At 46.0% G+C, this 20,063-nt stretch overlaps 1 protein-coding gene across 2 annotated transcripts; it reads right to left on the bottom strand.

Moving 5' to 3' along the window:
* Nucleotides 1-4: 4 nt before the first annotated feature.
* Nucleotides 5-19,527, bottom strand: LOC109480923. Of its 2 annotated transcripts, none has more exons than XM_019783296.1 (20): nt 10,331-19,527; nt 10,062-10,176; nt 9,636-9,796; nt 9,322-9,474; nt 7,586-7,757; nt 7,101-7,215; nt 6,782-6,877; nt 6,407-6,569; nt 6,065-6,156; nt 5,376-5,574; nt 4,456-4,553; nt 4,058-4,229; nt 3,505-3,681; nt 2,940-3,050; nt 2,366-2,473; nt 1,963-2,131; nt 1,500-1,756; nt 1,024-1,165; nt 798-868; nt 5-642 (listed from the first exon to the last, which is right to left on the bottom strand). In XM_019783296.1, the coding sequence occupies exons 1-20, from the start codon at nt 19,329-19,331 to the stop codon at nt 599-601; spliced, it is 11,616 nt and encodes a 3,871-aa protein (XP_019638855.1). In that variant the 5' UTR covers nt 19,332-19,527; the 3' UTR covers nt 5-598. The 2 variants fall into 2 exon arrangements, with proteins under 2 accessions (XP_019638855.1, XP_019638854.1); XM_019783295.1 differs by having other exon boundaries at nt 2,940-3,053; nt 10,331-19,526.
* Between the last annotated feature and the right edge of the window lie 536 nt (nt 19,528-20,063).

Raw genomic sequence — 20,063 nt, forward strand, 5'->3', positions numbered from 1 at the left:
CTATAATCACGTGTTAAAGAGTAGTATAAGTGTTGATTGGCAGTATAATGTAATATGATGGCAAATTTGACATATAAAAAGCAGTTTCAAAAATAGAAAGACTCTGTTGTTGTACATCATTTGTTTCCTGAACAATAGTCTGCATAAATGATGGCACAAATGACAACAACTCTACAGTGGATGTTGAAAAATGTCAAAATGAACCTCTAAAGTGCAATCTTCTGGCAGCTAAAGAGAGGTGCATGGCACCATCCCAACCTACATAACAAAAGTATTAATGGTAAGAAAAATAAACAGATTTTGACATCTCTACCTTACATCAGAACTTGTTCAAAAATATATTTCCTATGTTTTACAATCTTTACGAAAGTGAACTGTCAGCCAGAAAGTAATTCTGTGTTATCATGATGATAAGTCACAACAGCATGGTACAATACACTATTCTTCTCAAGTCTACTACAAGAAAATACAAGTCCCTGTATATTGCATGATTGTACCTAGTATTAACTAATTTTTCTCTAAACAAAATGCCAACAAAACTGAGCTGACTTTCATTGGTCCCTTATCAAGTTATCAAGTATGCTGGTTCTAGGCAGGTTTAAACTTGGTACACCTGCTCTCCTAGTGTTTCCACATCACCATCTGCAAGAGACATACACAAATGAAGATTTACCAGGATCATGGTGTACATATGGTGAAAACATTCTTACAAGTGTTACAATCATTTCTTGGACAAAAGGAGACAACTGCATGTGGTAGAAGGAAATGTACAAAAAAGAAAAACAGATTACACTCACTGGTATGCACTTCTTGCTTGCTCATCCCTATCTCTTTGCTCTCAGGTGAATCTGTGATGCCATTCATTTCACTGAAGTCAGAACAAAGAAGCATTATAAACACACAAATCAAGGATCTTGACCTGCTATTCTCAGTGCTTACTTTAAGCCTGTGACATTCCTATGGCTTCTGCTATAATCTAAACAATTCTGAGCTACAGATTATAGATACTGAATATGAGCTCACCTCAATGAGCCATTTTCTACAGATGTAGCTGACTTAGCAGTCTTGATGTCGAGGGCAGTAGGCACACAGGACTGCTCTTCATCTGCATCCTCAGCAGGGGCAGCTTCACTCAGGATGTCAGCAGAACTCACAGTGCTGTCTTCTATTGGCCAAAATGGAGACAATAAGGACCCCAAGGCGACTACAAGATATCACAAGAAAGGAACAAGCAGCATTGTACTCGTTTAAAGTTAAAACTTCTGATCCAACACAATAAAGTTCTCTCAACTAGAGCTTTCGACCAGTCACCCTGGTCTTCCGCAGTAGACTGACCCAGTGAGGCTTGTCACATGGCTTCTTTGAAGTGTGACGGCAACACTGGAACACCAGAGTGACTGGTGAGAGAACTTCTTTGTGTTGGATCAAAAGTTTTAACTTTAAACATGTAACTACATCTTTAAACACAGATGAACTTTCATGACAGGTTTTTTACTCACCCTGCTGTGATCCACTCTCAGGGCTGGACACAATAATCTCCTCAAAGGTTGTCCACTCTGATCCGGTGACCTCCAGGACAGAAGAAGGGGACATTGCCCGGTCTGTGGCGAAGGACAGGGACACCTCCCCACTGGGGGTGTAGAAACTGGAGACGGAGGGTCTGTTGGTGGTGGGGGTCTGACAGGAGGGGGTTGTGTCTGATGGAACGGGTACCGACAGAGTCTGCGCAATGTTGTCAGCAGACACCATCTCAGAGCTGTGAAGAATTAAACGATAAATCTATCAACCCCAATGTACAAAACTACAACAAAATTGTAAACCTTTAAGAGAAACATATATGAAAATAGAAACAGTTTTGACTGTGGAAGACACCATAGCAATAGCAGTGTTTCCCCCATATCCAATCTTGTAGAAGAGATTCAAACAAACATGTATGTCTTGGTCTAGACACAAGGTACTTACCTCTGGGCATCAACTGCATCTGTTGCAGCTGAACTCTGCAGCTCCGCATCAGTTCCCACTGCTGCTGGGTCCTGAAGCTCAGAGTCTCCTGCCTCTGCAGCTGGTTCCACCACCACATCTGCATCTGCTACAGCTGTGCTCTGCAGCTCAACCTCAGCTCCTATCACATCTGTGCACGACAGACATTAGGGCAACAATCACACGGATGCCTGACAGGAAAGCATCTAAGCAAAACTGGTATATTATTTTGTCTCCTTGTATCTAGAAAAAATTCATACCTCACTATCTACATGTCTATCAATATTTGAAGTAATCCAACCTTAGTACACAAGGTCAGTACTCTGTGCAAATTTTATGTTGCTACATGTATAATCATTACAACTGATAGTTCACATATCACTACCTGGGCCCTGTTCCTCTGTCTCCTTCATGCCTGCCACCACTGTCTGTTCAATCTGTTCCACAACAGCTGACATGTCTGGTGACTCTTTCTCTGGTTGGACCGTTTCTTCTGTGTCGGTGAGAAGAAAAATTACAGTCGAACATGAAATACAAATTTACAAAAAGTTTTGTTTTTCTGGACTGGGCTGTTGAAGCCCACAGTGGATTCAATGCCGTAAACTGTGTTTTAAAAATCATCACACAAGATTTGTCGGTGAAGGTTAGACATCCAGGTAATAAGATACACCAAAAACAATTCACAAGCAACTGGATATGACTTTGGAAACAGCCTGACGTTTCAGGTAGCATCCACTACCTTTCGTCAGTGACACTGGAGAGTTGTCGGAAAAGCAGGTTTATAAGTATGAACTTTTGACTACAGACTCAAATGTGAAGAGCCCAATTGTAAGAACACCTACATCGGAGAGACCAGTCGGCCGAGGTAATATATGACGTCTGACTGTTTCCAAAAAGTCATATCCAGTTGCTTGAGTTTTTTGGCGCATCACAAAAGATGTTTGGTAAGCGACCATCACCTTTCTCCATCTGTTCTCCTGCCTCACTTCCCGGAGCAGGGCTGGCCGACTCAGCAGTACTGGTGCCTGTATAACCACTCAGGCTGTCCATGCTGCCACTCTGGACACTGCCTGCTGTGAGATAATCCACATCATTTGTACAAATGACAATACTGGGATGATTTTAATGTTTTCAAATGCAGGGTCAGATGAAGAGATCTCCTCCAACACATACTACTGTGTATAAGGTACTTTGTCACTGAGTGGGCCACAGAAAGAAACTAGAAAAGTAACATTTGCAAAGCAAATGCATGCTGTTTACCTTCACATGGTCTATCCCCCAAAAAAACTACTGCTTTGTTTATTTTTATTCAAACACATTCACATATACGGTGAGTAGCCTCTTCGACTTAATCTTGCTACAAAATGTAACCCAACACTGCTACAGTTCCAGTTGCAATGGTGAGAGAAGTCTGGTTCAGGTCATGGACTTTTATTTGTTTGAATAAGAAGAAACGGAGCAAAAACAATTTGTTTTCCTTCTTTAAAGGTAAACATAATAATTTTTCTCAAACTTGAGGCTCACCCTTCCTCCTGGCGTGCCCTGAGACCACCATGAGCTGAGAAACTGTCTTCTCCTCACACTCGCTGTACAGCTCCACTTTAGCAGCCCCCTCTGGTGTCACCTCATCCACCAGGACACGGAAGGTTTTGTCTTGTACAAGGTCCTCAAAAAACAACACAGCTTCTGACGACCAGCCACCTGTGAATTAACAACATGTTAGATTAGTCAACAGACTTGCAGTTCTGATGACCAAAAGTGGGGAACCAGTAAAACAAAACTGAGCTACAAAATACCCAAGTATAAACTGTGCAGAAAAATTTGTGGTATACTCTTCAAATCCTGAAGCTGATGTCTGACAAAAAAGTGGATACAAGGTGCAAATTAACCTAGGAAACAAATTGGATGCATGACTGTTAACTGTGTTGAACATGCAATGGAACTGCCAAGTGCTGCTAAGCATGAAAAAACTTTGTAAACTACAGTGAACAAAGTTTTAAGATTTACATGCCAAGAATACATAGGAAAATACAACCATGTAATAAATTTACAAAAAAAAAGAGACACTATAGCTTGCCATTATCTGCTGTCCTGCCCTGTATGTCAGACATGCTACATTCCAAAGCACAAGGAGGCAAGGCAGCCATTTCAGCATCCAAGGGGCGAGTATTGACCGGGCTCACAGTCTCAAGACTGCCAAAGTCAATGAACTGTACAGTCAGCATCTTGGAGCTCACAACATCCAGAATCTGCATGCAGACAGAGACAAACAAAACGTCATGCAAAAATAAAGGTTGCCACAAACACCTACTGAATCTAGCTAGTTTGGGCACTGAAAAGAGAACAGCACCAATGCTTATATTGACAACATTGCATTGATAATTTTCACTAGCTGCCTGCTTATAAAATCCAATTTGTTTATCATCTTACTAGACTGTCAAAAGTAAAATGTGTGTGATCCGATAAGAACCCCACCTTTGCTCGGTACCAGGTCTGGTCCTCACTGTACAGTGCACAGCAGAGGTCATTCACCTTTGGAGACTGCACAGTCTCCTGGCACAGCTCACAGTAGGCTGGACGTGGGGCAACAGAAGAACATAAGTTACCTGCCTTTTGGTTCAAAGGTTACTTTTGGGGCACAGCTCAAAAGGCTTAATTAGCTACACATACTACCCGCGCACAGCATGCTGGGTAAACAGCAGGACTCTCCTCAGTCCGTTCCTGACACGCTGGCAACAGGGAGCATTTCTGTACTTTGAGCAATTCTGTACTTTGAGGGAGCGATTCTGTAAGATGAGTAAGAAAACTAAAGCGGATCGGAAGAAAAAGTGCTCGGGTTGCGGACAACCCACAGCCCTGCATGAGAAAGGGAAGGCCAACAAAAACTGTCCCGGACTGGAGATCGACCCGTCCTCCGACTCGGACGGTGGCTCGGAGACAACGCCGGGGAGCCCTACTGCAACTCTCCCCGCTACCTTACAGGACACGATGGACTCCCTCAAAAAGAAGAAGGAAGAACTGCAGAAGCTGTTGGACCTGAAGCGACTACAAACAGAGGTCCGTCAGATGGAAGAGCAGTTGTCTGGCCTAGGCATAGCCAGCCCCGCATCCCCACCACCCCCACCACCACCACCACCGGGCGGACCCACTGCACATGCTCCTATCGTCAGCGGTCAGGATCCCGCCGCCTTCCTGGCCGGAGCTACAGCGGCCCTCAATGCTCAGGGCGTCCCCGTCAACCCAGCCGGAGCCACGGCAGTCGGTATTTGCTCAGTACATATCATATGGGTATATTGGTAAATAGGAATGGATTTTTTCTCCAAAGTTCCTTTAAAAACTAATTCTAAGAATTCTAAAATGTGTTGAAAAAAGACGGTAAGTAAGTTCATGAGCACCATTTATCCTTGGGAGGTCAGCCTCCACATCTTGGCACCAGAAATGGTCGGGTGTCACCACGTTTGTCACCACTACGTTCAGCTGGTCACCAGCTTTCACCTGCCGTGCTGCCAATCGGATGCTAACTTCTGTCTCAGAGGGTGTGCAAGACTCCACATCGTCTTGCGATGACGACGAAACAGCTTCACTTCCAGTATCCTGAAACAAAGTAACAGTGTCAAGTAAGGTGAGTAAAGGTAGTGTATAATCTGTTGTTTGTTTGTTTGTTTGTTTGTTTGTTTGTTTGTTTGTTTGTTTGTTTGTTTGTTTGTTTGTTTGAGCCTTTGTTCATTCATGAATACTAAAATTGGCCTACTGGCTGCTTTTCATTCAGGTCATGAGGTATGAGGTCAGGGATAGATAAAATATTAAAGTTACATAATTCAAGTCCTTCTTGGCAAAGGTCATTAAAGTAAAATGCAGTTACCCTCTCCAATGCACACATAAAATGTGTGAAGACATATAGACAGAAAGTAAATTATCACAACTCAGGCAGGGTGCAGTTCACTCAGAATGTTTCAGAAGTAAAAACAAACAATAAGCTGTACTATTCATGGTCCTGCCAGACTGAGGTATGCCTACTTACGTTATCCTGAATCAAATGGTGTATTCCATATATCATTACTCCTGGCTGCACATAAAAATTTACCTGTGGTTCAGAAGACAGCTCACTCCCTTCTGGCTCCTCCCCCTCCCTCGCAGCCAGCCTGCGATCCAACAGCTGCTGCACTAGGTCCACACCTGCAGCCCAGGGGACAACAGAAAATGAATCCAATCCAACAAGATTAAAACTTTCTGTGCATCAGTTGCTTGTACATCAGTTGGTTCAAAGTGTAATGCTATGGCATTAGTGTTCACTTCAACTTTAAAAAAGTAAAGTATCTGCTAGTGCATAAACACTTTTCTCTCTCATAAAATGCACAGTAACACATCGAATGAATATTACTCCTCCCTCATCAAAACTACTGTCAATCATAATGAATAAGGCTACCTTCCACTGTGCAGCTGCCCAGAAGAACCTTCCCATCATCCTCCATGTCAGCGACCACGCCCCTGACCACGCCTCCAGTGCAGAGCTCCTCCAGAGCTTCCTTCACCTGGCACGTCCACGTTTCTGAGGTCGCCTCGATTCCGCTTATTCCACAGTGCACTGCCTGCGATTTGGAAATAAACGTCTTATTTTCTCTCTCTGTTTAAGTTTCATTAGTACTGTGAACAACCAAAATAACTACACTTGTCAAAATCTCAAAGTACAGTACATGGAAAAGTGACAAAAGATTGTAACAATATAGATTATAATCATATGACAACAACTTATCATAAACACAAATATCAGTAACCAGAGTTAAGTGTATGGACACAACACCTGAGTGGGGAGGTCAGCCAGCTCGGAGCGCAGTTTGCGGACATGACTGCTGTCCACAGTCTCTGTGTTCCCGTAGTCTACAAAGTACACAGTCACCTGCAGGGGAACAGGTTCCAATGTTGTACTCGCTTTGCATAAACATAAAAAAATGGAAAGTGGAAAAACATCTCTTACTTGGAATCAATAAAAGTTAAGTAGTGCTAACACGTTGAGAAAGTTCCAGGTCTCATGCTGGAACGTCTTTGGTGGGTCTTTGTTTATAGCTGATGATTGTCTGATAACTTCCCAAACCTCAAAAGCAAACGATAGAGCAGATTACCTGGTCACTTTCGGTGAACACCACTTCTGCCCTGTACCACAGACCGTCGGAGAACTTTGCACAGCAGACTGACCCTGGCAGGATGTCCCTGAACTGCAGGTCTGACTCAGCTAATCTGTAAAGAAGAGAAGAGAATAGTGTGTATCAAGAGATTTTCTAGTGGTAGTACCTACTTTTACCTCTCTCACATATGGATCTGCAATGGTCTTTAGGGTAAGACAGTTTCACAGCTATCAGCATGTTTTAAACAGATACACACTACTCTCTTAACTCCATCTTAGTAATGTGGAATCCTACACCACAGCAAAATAATATGCCTCAAATGTATAACATGTCAAGATGTTGAGCATTGAAGCTGGTGTGTAATGCTGAAGGGCAGTTATACTGGCTATTCCAATACAGATACAGAAGACATATCAGCACCTTGGTAAAAAAAATAAATAAATATACAAGGTTTTGAAATGCTACAGCCCATGTAAACCTACCCGTCATAGATGTTGCTGATCTTCTCTGCCAGGTTGTTGAGGTCCTGTTCAGACTTGACCAGCTGTAGCACCATGTTGTCTGGGTCTTCTGCACTCAGGAAGTAGAAATCCAGCTCCTCACCTTTGGACAGACGGGGCTTCTTGTACTGGGCTGGTGTCTCATCCTCTAGGTCTGTCACAAATAAATAAAATAAGGGGTCATACAGGGTTACAAAAAACTAAGAAAGATTTCTTCTCATCACAACACTGTTTTAATGTCTATTGGCAAGATGCTATAAAAGTAAGGGGTTATACTGGGTTACAAATAAACTAAGTAAGATTTCTTTCATCCCATTTTAACACTGTAGTTTAGTGTCTGTCGGCAAGACAATGTATCACAAAAGGAGGGTCCAAAGAAGAAGAAAAAGGAAGGTTGCAGTTCAAACATGGTAGTTTCCTTAGAAACCATTCACCCCAAAACTGTGCAGGGGTACCAAAAACTAAAAAATGCAGGGATGATGAAATGCCATAAAAATTTCAACTAATTTACAGATACTGGGAACTACGTGGAAACATCTAAACCTCACCTTCACTCTTCTGTTCAGCTGGACCCTGACCAGGCCCTTCCGACACTTCAGCACCGACCAACTGGTCAGTAACTTGTTCTGAAACCGATCCTGCCTCATCAGTGACCAGTTCTGGCTGGTCAGACACTGGTTCCATCTGATCAGCAACTGGTTCTGCCTGATCAGTAACCAAGTCTTGCTGACCACACATTGACACGGCCTGGTCAGTAACTTGATCTGGCTTATGAGACACAGGTTCTGTCTTATCATCAAGGTTTGGCTTTTTCTGGTCAGTGACCAGCTCTGGCTGTTCAGGTACTGATTCTGTCTGATCTGTTATTGGTCCAGGCTCATCAGACACTGACTTGATGAGGTCAATGACCAGTTTTGATTCGTCAGACACTGGTTCTACCTGATCGATTACAGGCCCTGGCTGCTCAGGCTCAGCTTCTGTCTGTTCAGTCACTGGTTCTGGCTGGTCGGACAATGATTCTATATGCTCTGTTACTGGTTCTGACTGGTCAGTAGCCATTTCTGGGTGGTTGGAAACTGACTCTGGCTGACTAGTCATTGGCTTTACCTCATCAGTAACTGTTTTAGGCTGGTAAGCCACTGGTTCTACTTGTTCGATAACCTGGTCTGGCTGGTCAGAGACAGACTCTACCTCATCAACTGGCTGCTCTTGCTGATCATACGTTTCTGTCTGGCAAGTGATCAGTTCTGGCTTGTCTGATTCTATCTTTTCCTCGTCAGAAACTGGTTTGTCCTGCTCTGTGACTACCTCCTTTTCTTCATTGGTCGACCGAATTTCAGACATAGGTGGTTCTAATGCTTCAGAATTTAGTGCTACCTGAGCTGTAGTTACCTCAGACTGTTGAGTCTCTGATTCTAACTCATTAGAAATGTCTTCACACTGATCAGAAACTGGTTCAAACTGGGTGGGAACAGAAACTGGTTCAAACTGGGTGGGATCAGAAACTGGTTCAAACTGGGTGGGAACAAAAACTGGTTCAAACTGGGTGGGAACAGAAACTGGTTCAAACTGGGTGGAAACAGAAACTGGTTCAAACTGGGTGGAAACAGAAACTGGTTCAAACTGGGTGGAAACAGAAACTGGTTCAAACTGGGTGGAAACGGGTTTCAACTGGTTTGAAACTTGGTCCAACTGGACCGAATTTGGTTCCTCCTTACCAGGTTTTGTCAGAGCTTTTGCATGCCCCAAGGTGACCATCTTCTGGTTAATGGAGCTGTCGTCAGTTTCACTTGGGTCATAAAGAACCACGTCAAATTTGTCATCATATTTGCCATCGAACTTGGCCTTTAGTTCTTTCTCTATGCAGGTGTCTGAAAAAAGAGAATAGGTATTGAAACTGTGTATATTACATGTTACTGATAGTCTTAAAACATAAATCTGTTATTGTTCAACGACTACGTCAATCATGCCAGCAGAACTTTAAAACAGAGAGTTGAGTGATTATTTTTTCCTTGCTGGCAGAAGTACACACCTTGGAAGGCTTGGATAGCCTGGTCACTCCACTTGTCTGCCACAGGACCCAGTGCTGCTAGCCGACATGATACAGCCTGCCCAGGTACCTGGGCCAGTTCCTGTGGAAGGGGACGCAGCTTGGCACAGGGGACAACTTCTGCATTCCCATAGTCCACAAACCTAGAATAAACAATAGGTTGAATTTGTGAAAGTTAATGTTGCAGTAAAGGAGAAAACACAAATCATACAATCATGTTTTTCTTCAACAGATAAGTTCTTATTTACATGCAATAGTTGGCTAAGAAAAGTAGACTTTTTTTATTACTGTGTCTCTTCAGACGCATGTGAACTTTTATCATGCTACCTTACCAGACAGTGTATATGCAACAAAAATATCAACAGCAATCAGTTGACAGTTAAGTAAAATGATTGATATGTTACATACCTGACATGGCACCCTTGCTCTGTAACAGCAGTGATGACGGCTCTGTACCACTGGTCATCCTCTGAGAACTGTGCCAGGGCAGTCTGGCCTTCCTGGGGGGATGACAGCGGCTCCACTACAACAAAACAAAACCAATAAATATCATCAGTTTGATATTCACAAAACACAGCACACCTAAAACATTTTCTTCAAACTTAGTCTCATGTACAAGAAATCAACAAAAAAGTATCTAGCAAAAATATACCAGTAGAACTAGAAGAAACACCTACCTGCAACAGCACAAAGGTTAGCGATGTCCTCAGCCAGTTTGGTCTGCTGTGCCTCTGCGCTGGCCAGCTGGCAGAAGAAGTTGTCTGGTGACTCCCCACACAGGTAGTACACCGTCTCCTCTGTCCCAGGCTCAATCTGCAGGGCTGGTATCACTGTGTCCTGGCTTTCTGCCTGAGCTTTCACATCTGAGGAAACAGTCTCACGACTCTCGTCTAACCCAGAGTCTGGGGTCTCGTTCTGTTTCACAGCTGGCGTCGTCTCAACAGGCTGACTCTCCTCCTTGCTGATCTCTTCTGTGGTGAGCTTCGCTCCGATCGATTCCTTCCCATCGAGAAGCCGCACATTCCAGCCACTTCCATGCCTTTTGTTGAACTCCACCATCAGCTGTCTCTCCTCTGTGAGCTCCATGAACTTCTCATTCGTTCCCTCCGGCCAGGAACCCTCCACGGGCGACACATCAGACAGAGTGCAGGCTATGGCCTGACCTGGCAGGGTCATGAACTTTGGTGGGATGCTCTTCACACACTCCGCTGGGACGACTGCTTCGTTTCCATAGTCGATGTAGTAGACGCTGACAGAATGGTTGGTGAACTGCACCCTGCCCCTGTACCACACTTCCTCTCCCTCCTCGGAAAACGGCACGATACACGGCATACCGGGTTTGATGTCAGCGATCTCTCGGTCGAGCGTACCGAGGCTGCCGTATTCCTCGTTTATCTCTTTCATCAGGGTGTCCAGTTTCCCGGCAGAGGTTGCGAGCTGGACGAAGAACAGGCTGGGGTTGGTGGTGTGGGAGACATAGCCCTCCTGAAGTTCTCCCTCGTCAATATCATTAGCAGCATATACAAAATTTGTTGGCTGGGGCATACTTTCGATCGCAGAGACTTCTGGGTCCACGCTTTGCAGACTGTCATCCTTGGATGGTGTGGAGGTCTTCACTGTGGTCTCTTCTACGTCTTCTTTTCCCACTTTCGGCACCATGTCTTTCAGAGACGTCTCACCTTGGGACACTTCTACCACCCATCTTTGTACTTCTTGATGCAAGAATTTGATGGTCAAGACTTCAGTCAACCCCTGCATGATTGTGGTGATATCCTCTGGCAGATCAGCGACTTCCTTCCCCAGTGTACACTCAACAGCTTGTGGTGGAGTCTCCAGGAACTCTGGTGAAATATACTTCATCCTTTCCAACCCAACAGCTTCAGAATTTCCAAAGTCGACATACAACACATTCACAGTGCTTCCTTCAACACTGAGAACCTGTGCTCTGTACCACTGGTCATCCACAGTATACATGGCCAATACAGGAGTGCCAGCTTGCAGGGTGTCTAAGGATGGAGTAGACAAGTGTTCGCAGTGCTGGATTTTCTCCATCAGTCCTTCTAGCACCTCTTCTGTCCCTTCCATTTGTATGTAGAACTTTGTTGGATCCACCACAGAACTGATGTAGGCTGAGTGGGTCTCTCCCTCCGATATCTCTGCCAACTTATAGGCCTTTGTTTCTGCTGTCTTCTGAATCTTTTGTGTCAATTCTTCATTGACTGACAGCTCCCCATCAAGGAGAATGACTTCTAGCACCTGCTTCTTGTCTTGCTTGATGACATCTTGTACATCGACTGTAAGTGCCTTATCGTTGGTCAAGTCAGAGAATTGCTTCACCAAAGGTGCTTCCCATGGCACAGGTATGTTCTTCAGTACACACTCAAACGCCAACTCTGGTAACTCCAAGAACTCTGGCTTTATCTGTTTCACTTTTGACGATGCGACTTCCTCAGTGTTCCCGAAGTCCACAAACTGTACTGCCATTGATCCTTCTTTTACTTCAATAACCTTTGCTCTGTACCATCCACCATCCTCGCTGTACTGTGCCAGACATGCTGTCTGTTCTTGAGGCATGTTGAAGGCGTCTTCCTCATCCTTCAGGTTGGAACAGTGTGTGTCGATAGTGTCCATCAGTTCTCCCAGGGCATCTGACTGTTCAACCTTCTGGCACCAGATGTGGTTGGACTTGTCCATGAACGAGATGTAGGCATCTACTCTGTCTCCTGCCTTTAAACTGTCTGTTTTGTAATAGTTGCTTGCTTTCTGTTGCTTGGTACTGCTTTCTGCTGCTATGGCTGTAGCATCTCCACTCATGTCCTGCAGCGGCTTGGCTAGTCCCTCGGCTACAAGCTGTTTCCCAACTGTCTCACCGGTCTTCAGTGCTTCCTTGTTTGCAGCTAGTTCCACAGTATGAAGGCCACTGCCGTCTTTTCCCAACACTTTGATGACATATGCATCCTCCTGAGAAGTACACAACTGTGTGAACTTAGCTGTGGTGTCATTGTCCCAAACACTGCTTGTTGAAGTTATATTTGCCAGACTACACTGGAAGGCTTGTACAGGAAGCTCGGTAAATTGTGGCTTGATCATCTTCACCAGTGACCTGTCCACCTTCTCAGAGTTGCCATAATCCACAAAGATCACTTCAACTCCGTCCCCCTCAACTTTCATGACTTTTGCTCTATACCAGCCTTTGTCCTCAGAGAACTGGGCTATGCATGACATACCCTGTTGTGGGTCTTTGAGCATTTCTTCTTTGTTGTCGGCTGCATAGTGGTCACAGATCTTTTCCATCAGGGAGTCTAGCTCTGAAGTTGAACTTGCAAGTTGGCACCAGAAGTTGGAGGGAGACAATGTCACTGCCACGTACACTTCAGTATTGGTTTCTTCAGACAAGTCAACCTCCTTCAGTACAGGGAGAGGTCCTGAAGATACTTCAGCTACTTGTACCGGGCGGTCTAGACTTGCTTCAGATGGTTGTGCCTTGATTTCTGTATCCTCCTGTATAGCATGTCCTCTCTTAACCATGTTTTTCCCGATATCTTCACTTCCGTCAGACAGCTTCACTCTGACAGGTTCTGTTGAGTTGAGGAACTCTGCTTGTAGAACTCGCTCTATTGTCACCTCTTTGAACCACGAACTGGCTACGCTGGACCAGTCTGACCCAGTCGGTTTCGTTTCATCCAACAGACATTCAACTGCAAATGGTGGCTGCTTCGGCAAATCAGCTGGTAGCTCATGGACTTTCTCTAGGGGTACTGACTCCTTGTTTCCATAATCAACAAACTGTACTCCCAGTTTTCCTTCTTCAGATGTATCTATGATCCTCCCTCTGTACCAACCATTGTCTTCTGAGAACTGGGCACAGCATGGGTCGCCAAGGCTGAGCTGTGTTGTAGAAGCTAGTGGCTTGCCAGCCTGAGCAGATGTCTCAACTGCCTCCATCAAACTGTTCAACTGGGGCTCTTGGTCGGCTACCTGGACCCAGAACTTTGCTGGTGTCTCACAGTGACTGACGTACACTGGCACTGCACCACCTGCCTGTACTGCAACAGGAGGGTACTTTGGAGTTGTTGATGCGGGGAGCTGTGATGTTGTTTCACTCTTGTTGGAGGTAGACATGCTTGGACCTTTTTCTCTCTCCACTTCCAGCTGTGCTTTTGGGTCCTCAGCTGGAGGGTTTGCTGTAGCTACCATCTTCAAGATCTCTTTGTTGACCTGCAGGGCCGATTCTGGGTTTTCTAGCTCCACTTCATAGATGTCCTGTTTCTTGTCAACTACGATGAGCTTCAGCTGGGCCTCGGCAGTTAACTCTGCAAACTTGACCTTGGCTTCAGGTGTGACATTCTCCACTTTTGATAGGTAGCAGGGGAAGGCCTGTTTGGGAAGGAGGGCAAACTCTGGTTTCAGGATCCTCATGTTGCTCTTACTGACTTGCTCCTGGTTTCCATAGTCCATAAACTGAAGGATGTATTGTCTCGGTGACACTGCCTCTTTCACTTCAGCTCTGTACCAGCCCTGGTCAACACTGTACTTTGCTATGACTGCGTGTCCAGGCTTCAGCTTTCCTACGTCTTCTGCATCCCCGCTTGAGCAGTGAGCATCGATGGCATCCATCAGTTCATCCAGCTTGGACCCCTGGCTCGTCCTCTGGCACCAGAACTTCAGTGGGTCATCTCCATAGGAGACAACAGCTATGCCTGACAGTCCAGTCTTAACCTCAGGGTCTGGTGGCACTGATGGGTTAGATGCTGCTTCTCTCTTGATGTCCTTGGCAGGTTCCGCACCTAACTTGCTTGCTTCTCGCCTGATGTCTTTGGCAGGTGCTGCTTCTAACTTGCTTGCTTCTCTCCTTGTGTCCTTGGGAGGTGCCGTATCTTGCTTGCTTGTTGCAGGCCTTGCAAGTTGTGCCTCAACCATCTTCTGAGTGATACTGATGTGCTGTTTGCACGTCAAGTCAATGAAGTACAAGGAGACACCCTCCTTGGTCTGTTTGCTTGAGACAATGCACTTGAGCTCCTTGTCTATCACCAAACGTTGCAGATGGCTGAATGCTCTGTTGCCCCATGCCTCTCCGTCGTAAGGCAACATCTTCTCTTGCAGTGAGCACTTGAAAGCTTGCTGTGGCAGTTTTGAGTAGCTCGGCTTAGACAACCTCAAGTCAGTAACCAGCCTCTTTTCACTGTTGCCATAGTCCACAAATCTAACTTCCACCTCGCGACCTGTCACTTTTGTGACCTTGGCACGGTACCACTCGTTGTCTTCTGAGAACCGTGCAATGCAGTCTTGACCCACTTCTGGGTTTACGATGTGATCTTTGGTATCGTCTGACTTGTTGTAATAGGTTCCCATGTCTTCCATCAATTTGCTGAGTCCATCATAGCTTTCAACAGGCTGGCACCACAACTCACTTGGGCTGACAAGGAGAGAAACCATCACATCAAGCACGCTTCCATCAGCGAAAGAGAGTTCCTGGTACACAATTTTGTCAGGTGCCTCTGCTGACTTCTGAGGAGCAGTTGGTTGATCTACAGCTGCTGGACTCACTGGTCGACTAGATGTGGGGGTTCCTGCCTTGCTGCTTACAGGAGTGCTGCCTCGGCTGGAGACAGACGGCGTGGCTTCCCTGGCAAATCCTGCCTGGACCAACTCCTGGCTCACAGATGGCTGGTCTTCCCCTTTCTCCACATCTCGCAGCTCCAAGAGTGCCTTTCCACGGGTGCTTACACTGATGACCTTTCCAGCGAGTGTCTTATCCTCGGTCAATGAGGAGAACTTTTCAATAGCTTTGGCATTCCATACTCCTGAGGTGGGTTTGATGTGTGCTACACTGCACTCAGTTGCATAGCTAGGTGCTACAGAAAACTCTTCGTCAAGTACTCGAATGTCAGTTGTATCCAACACCTCTGTGTTCCCGAAGTCAACGAACTTCACTTCAACTTGTTGGTCCAGAACATCTGTGATGACTGCCCTATACCACATGGAATCCTCCGAGTACAGGGCACAGCATCGCATACCAACTTCAGGATCGCTGATGAAAGCCTCTTTGAACTCGTCTGTATTATACAACTGCTGTAGCTTCTCAGACAGGTCCTCAATTTCTTGGAAGTCGTGCAACAGTTGAGAGAAGAACTGGTTTGGAGTGACAATGTGTGTTACGGCTAACTCTATTGTGGTGCCTTTCTTGATTTGGAGTTGATTGAATCCCATATGCTGACTTGGGTCAAGGCTACCTTTCCTGGATGAAGTGCTACTGGCCAGGGAAATACAACTGGAGGAGCGACTGTCAGCTGTAAGGGTTGATGGTGCAGTCACATAAGCACTTTGCTGACTGACAGAGCTTGAAGTAGAGTCTGTGCTTCCACTACTGTCAGATGCGGCTCGCTGTTCAGACTCCTCATTCGGCATCAATCTCTCCTCGCCTGTGTGATTGGAAGGACTTGGTGTGGGATTCTCCTTTGCTTCCTTCTTCTCTATCACCTCAGCCTGCTGCGAGTAGATGTACCCTTTGGAGATAGCTGTCAATGCTGCTCCAGGTGCGGGGATCAAAGGCAACTGTTTGGGTGGAGGCTTGACATGGTCCCGTCTGGAAACCAATGTTTGTGTGACTCGGCCATACTCGTTGTTGACATTCTTGCCTCTGTGGTCAAACAGCTCAATCTCGTACCGATTCTCCAGCTCTTCCTTGGCGATGATTTCTGCAACAAACTCCTTCTCCAGCACCATCTGGGAAAACTGCTGCATCTGTCTTTCTGTCCACATGTCATTCTTGCACAGCACCCCCAGCAAGGAGCACTGGATGGCTTGAACTGGCAGCTGCATGTACTTCAACTTGATGGCTTTCACATTGGCCCTGGACACAAGCTCAACATTCCCATAGTCTACAAACTTTACCTCCACATCTCCGCTTCTACATACACCAGTGATGACAGCTCTGTACCACTGCTCGTCAAGGGAGTACTTAGCCACACAGGACACCCCTAACCCACAGGTGTGTAAGGCTTCTTCCTCCTGGTTGAGTTGGGAGTAATGTTTGTTCATGTCCTCCATCAGCGTGTTCAGTTCTTCAGCAGAACTCAGCAGCTGACACCAGAACACGTCCGGGTCGGCGGCAACGGTCACAAAGACGTCCTGGTACATGTCCTCGTGTACGAAAGGCTGGATGAACTCCAGGTCAGTCATGCGGATCCCTGGTGCTGGTGGAGGGGACGTGGCTCTACCTCGCATGAAACCCTTCATGACTTTGCTTGCTGTCTGGTTATCCTTAGTAAGTTCAACTGTGTACCTTCCACCTTGGTCTCTTGAGAACAGTTTCATGTGGACAGTCTGATCTTTTACGAAGTCCACAAAGTGTTTGGTAAACTCTGGAGCCAGGGTTGTCTTGGTAGGTACGATATCTATCAGGCATGCTTCAAAACACTGTGGAGGCAGGTCAGTGAATTCTGGTTTGAGAACTTTCACCCTTGACATCTCCACGGTTTCAGTGTTTCCGTAGTCCACATATCTGACCAGAACTCCGCTGTCTGTTACTTTACGGATCACAGCTCTGTACCAGCCTTCATCTTCCATGAACTGTGCACAGCAGACGGCTCCTGGCCGGGGGTCCCGCAGTGGCTCCACATCAGGGCGTGAATAGTGCTCGTGTAGTTTGGCCATCAGTTCCATCAGCTCAGCCGTCTCTTGTACTGGGCTGCAGTGGAATTCTCCGATGTTGATCACAGACATGACATAGCCTGACAATACACTACCAGGAGGATATGCAGGAGGTTTATACTGTAACCTGCTGGCTTGATGTCTGGGACTGGTAGGAGAGGAAGGCTTCAGACTTGGTGCGCAGTCTTTTTCTAAGGAGACAGCTCCGTTCCTCAAACTGGGAGTTTTAGTTGGAGTAAACCCTGCCTTGGCCATCTGTTCAGCAATGCTCACAGGACTACCTGTACCCTTCTCAGTCAGCTCCAGAACGTGTTTCCCACCTGTGATAACGACAACTTTGCCTGTCAAGGGTTTATCCATGACCAGCTTCTTAAACTCTTCCTTGGCTTCCTTTGAGCAGGACGACCCTATGTTTGGAAGGCTACACTCGATAGACTGGGCTGGGATCTCGGCCATTCTTTGGTTTAGCTCTTTGAGGGCGTTTGCAGAAACTGTTTCTGTGTTGCCAAAGTCGACAAACCTGACTTTCACTTCTCCTGTGGTGGAAGAAGATAACACCTGAGCTCTGTACCAGCAATCGTCTTCAATGTACTTGGCCATGCAGGCTTTACCAGGCTTGATGTCGCAACTGGGCACTTCCTTGGCAGTTTGTGACAGATTCTGTAACTCCTCTGCAATTGTGTCAATCTGGTCAAGGGACTCTGGAAGCTGGCATGTGAAGTCTCCTGGACCTTGTGCATCAGAAACATACATTTCATACTCCTTCCCGAATTCCAGCTTTGTCTCTTTGAAGCCATGTACACTGTCTTCTTTGATCGATTTGGCAAAACCTTCCTTGATTAGCATATCTCTTATATCAAGTGTCAGCCCCCCTCTCCGCTCTTTCAGCTGAACATACAGCTTTCCCTCTGAACTTTTCCCAACGACTTCCCCTACAAGTTCTTTGTCAAGAGTCACCATTTCGAAGTAGTTCCTGACTTCGTCTGTCCACTCTGGGTTTGGCTGGATGTCTTTCAGAGTGCATTCGATAGCCTGCATAGGCAGGACAGCAAACTCTGGTGGGAGGTACTTGATGTTGGAGCGTGGGATCTTCTGTGAGTCCCCATAGTCCACAAAGTACACATCTGCAGTGTTATCATCCATAATGCTCTTCACGATACCTCTATAGTACACATTGCTAGGGTCATCACTTCCTAATGCTGCACAGATGGTGCCAGTTTGGATATCACGGAGAAGTGATGCTGGTTTGTCCATTTCATATTTGTGGGCCAAAATGCCTTCCATCAGCTCAGTGATATCATATTTGTAGCTGTGTAGCTGGACCCAAAACTGATGTGGTGATATGATATGTGACATGTAGATTCTCTCCTTAGTACCAGGAGGAAATGTGACGGTCTTGAGGCCCCGTTGTGCGTTAGTGTTACGACATGCAAATCCCTTCTGTATTAGCACCTCTGAAAGTGCCTGTCCATCCTCCGCCGACCCCTGGAATGCTTCAACTACGATGCTTTTGTCATGCACGACTTTGACAACTTTCATTGACACCTCGGTGTCGGCCTGTCCAGCAAGGAAAGATGCCGCCTCTGGGCTCCATACGCCGTCCTTCGCGGCTTCGACTCCTGTGCAGATACACTCAGAAGCTTGCGCTGGGATACTAGCAACCTCGGCTGGGCATTCTGTCGTTTTCGTGATGTCAACAACTTCGATATTCCCATAGTCGACAAAGAGTACTGTAACTGAGCGGTCCCCTGGGCATTTGGACACGACCCTAGCTCGGTACCACCGCGCGTCCTGCTCAAATTTGGCACAACAAAGGTCACCTACCTTCAACTGGTTGAAGTTGAGGGACTTGTCACTGGCTTCTAGAGACTGTTGCAGGTTTTCCATCGCATTTTCTAGGTTGATGGCGTTTTCTTGGTCGACTTGAGCCCAAAGTTTGACGATACTGGAAGTTGTGTCCACAGATGTGATATATGCACTAAGTCGGGCCCCTACCTCCGGTGAAAAGAGTTTGTTTGACTCCATACTGTCCTCCTTTTGGCCCCAAGGCCCTACAATAACCTTGCCGAAATAAAACGCCCTTTTGGTGGGTATAGTTTGCTGAAAAAGCCACGGATGCCAAGAAATCCTCCAGCTATCCACACTTTCCCGCCATCTTGCGCACAGCACGCAAACTTGCCCGAAGTCACAAATGAAGCATCCAACCACTGACGAGAGTGGTCAACGAATGACCAATCACAACACAAAGGTTTTACTTTGACCAATCATAGCCGTCCTAGTGTGATGTGCGGAGAAAAAAAAGTTGCACATGGCTCGGCCCCCTGGCGGGTAGTTTGATCACCATATGTATTGTATTAGGAACGTCACTCATGTCATTTGTTGTAAGGTCTCTGGGGAAGCCGAAATAATACCACCACAGCCATTCATAGGACGGTGTAAATGGGTTTGTTTTAACAATAGCCTATCACTCAACTTTGCTTGTTTAGTTCTGCAAAGTTTGCAAGCTTTTATGACTTCTTACCTGTCAGATAAATCAACAGGTGCAGTTCTGATTGGGGGTCATCCTATCCTTCAGGATAACGGTATACTAGTATATCGGGCAGACCAGAGAGGTAAAAAAAAGAGGCAAGAAAAAAATCTCCATCTCTCATAACAATGCTTCATTTTGTGGGTTGTCAACTGCAGTTGAGAAATTGTGATGATCGTGATGATAATTTCCAGACAAGGTGCCCCCAAGGAGGTTTAAACTCCATGGTG

Source organism: Branchiostoma belcheri, unplaced genomic scaffold (genome assembly GCF_001625305.1).
Source record: "Branchiostoma belcheri isolate BF01 breed outbred unplaced genomic scaffold, Haploidv18h27 scaffold53, whole genome shotgun sequence".
Classification (NCBI taxonomy): Eukaryota; Metazoa; Chordata; class Leptocardii; order Amphioxiformes; family Branchiostomatidae; genus Branchiostoma; species Branchiostoma belcheri.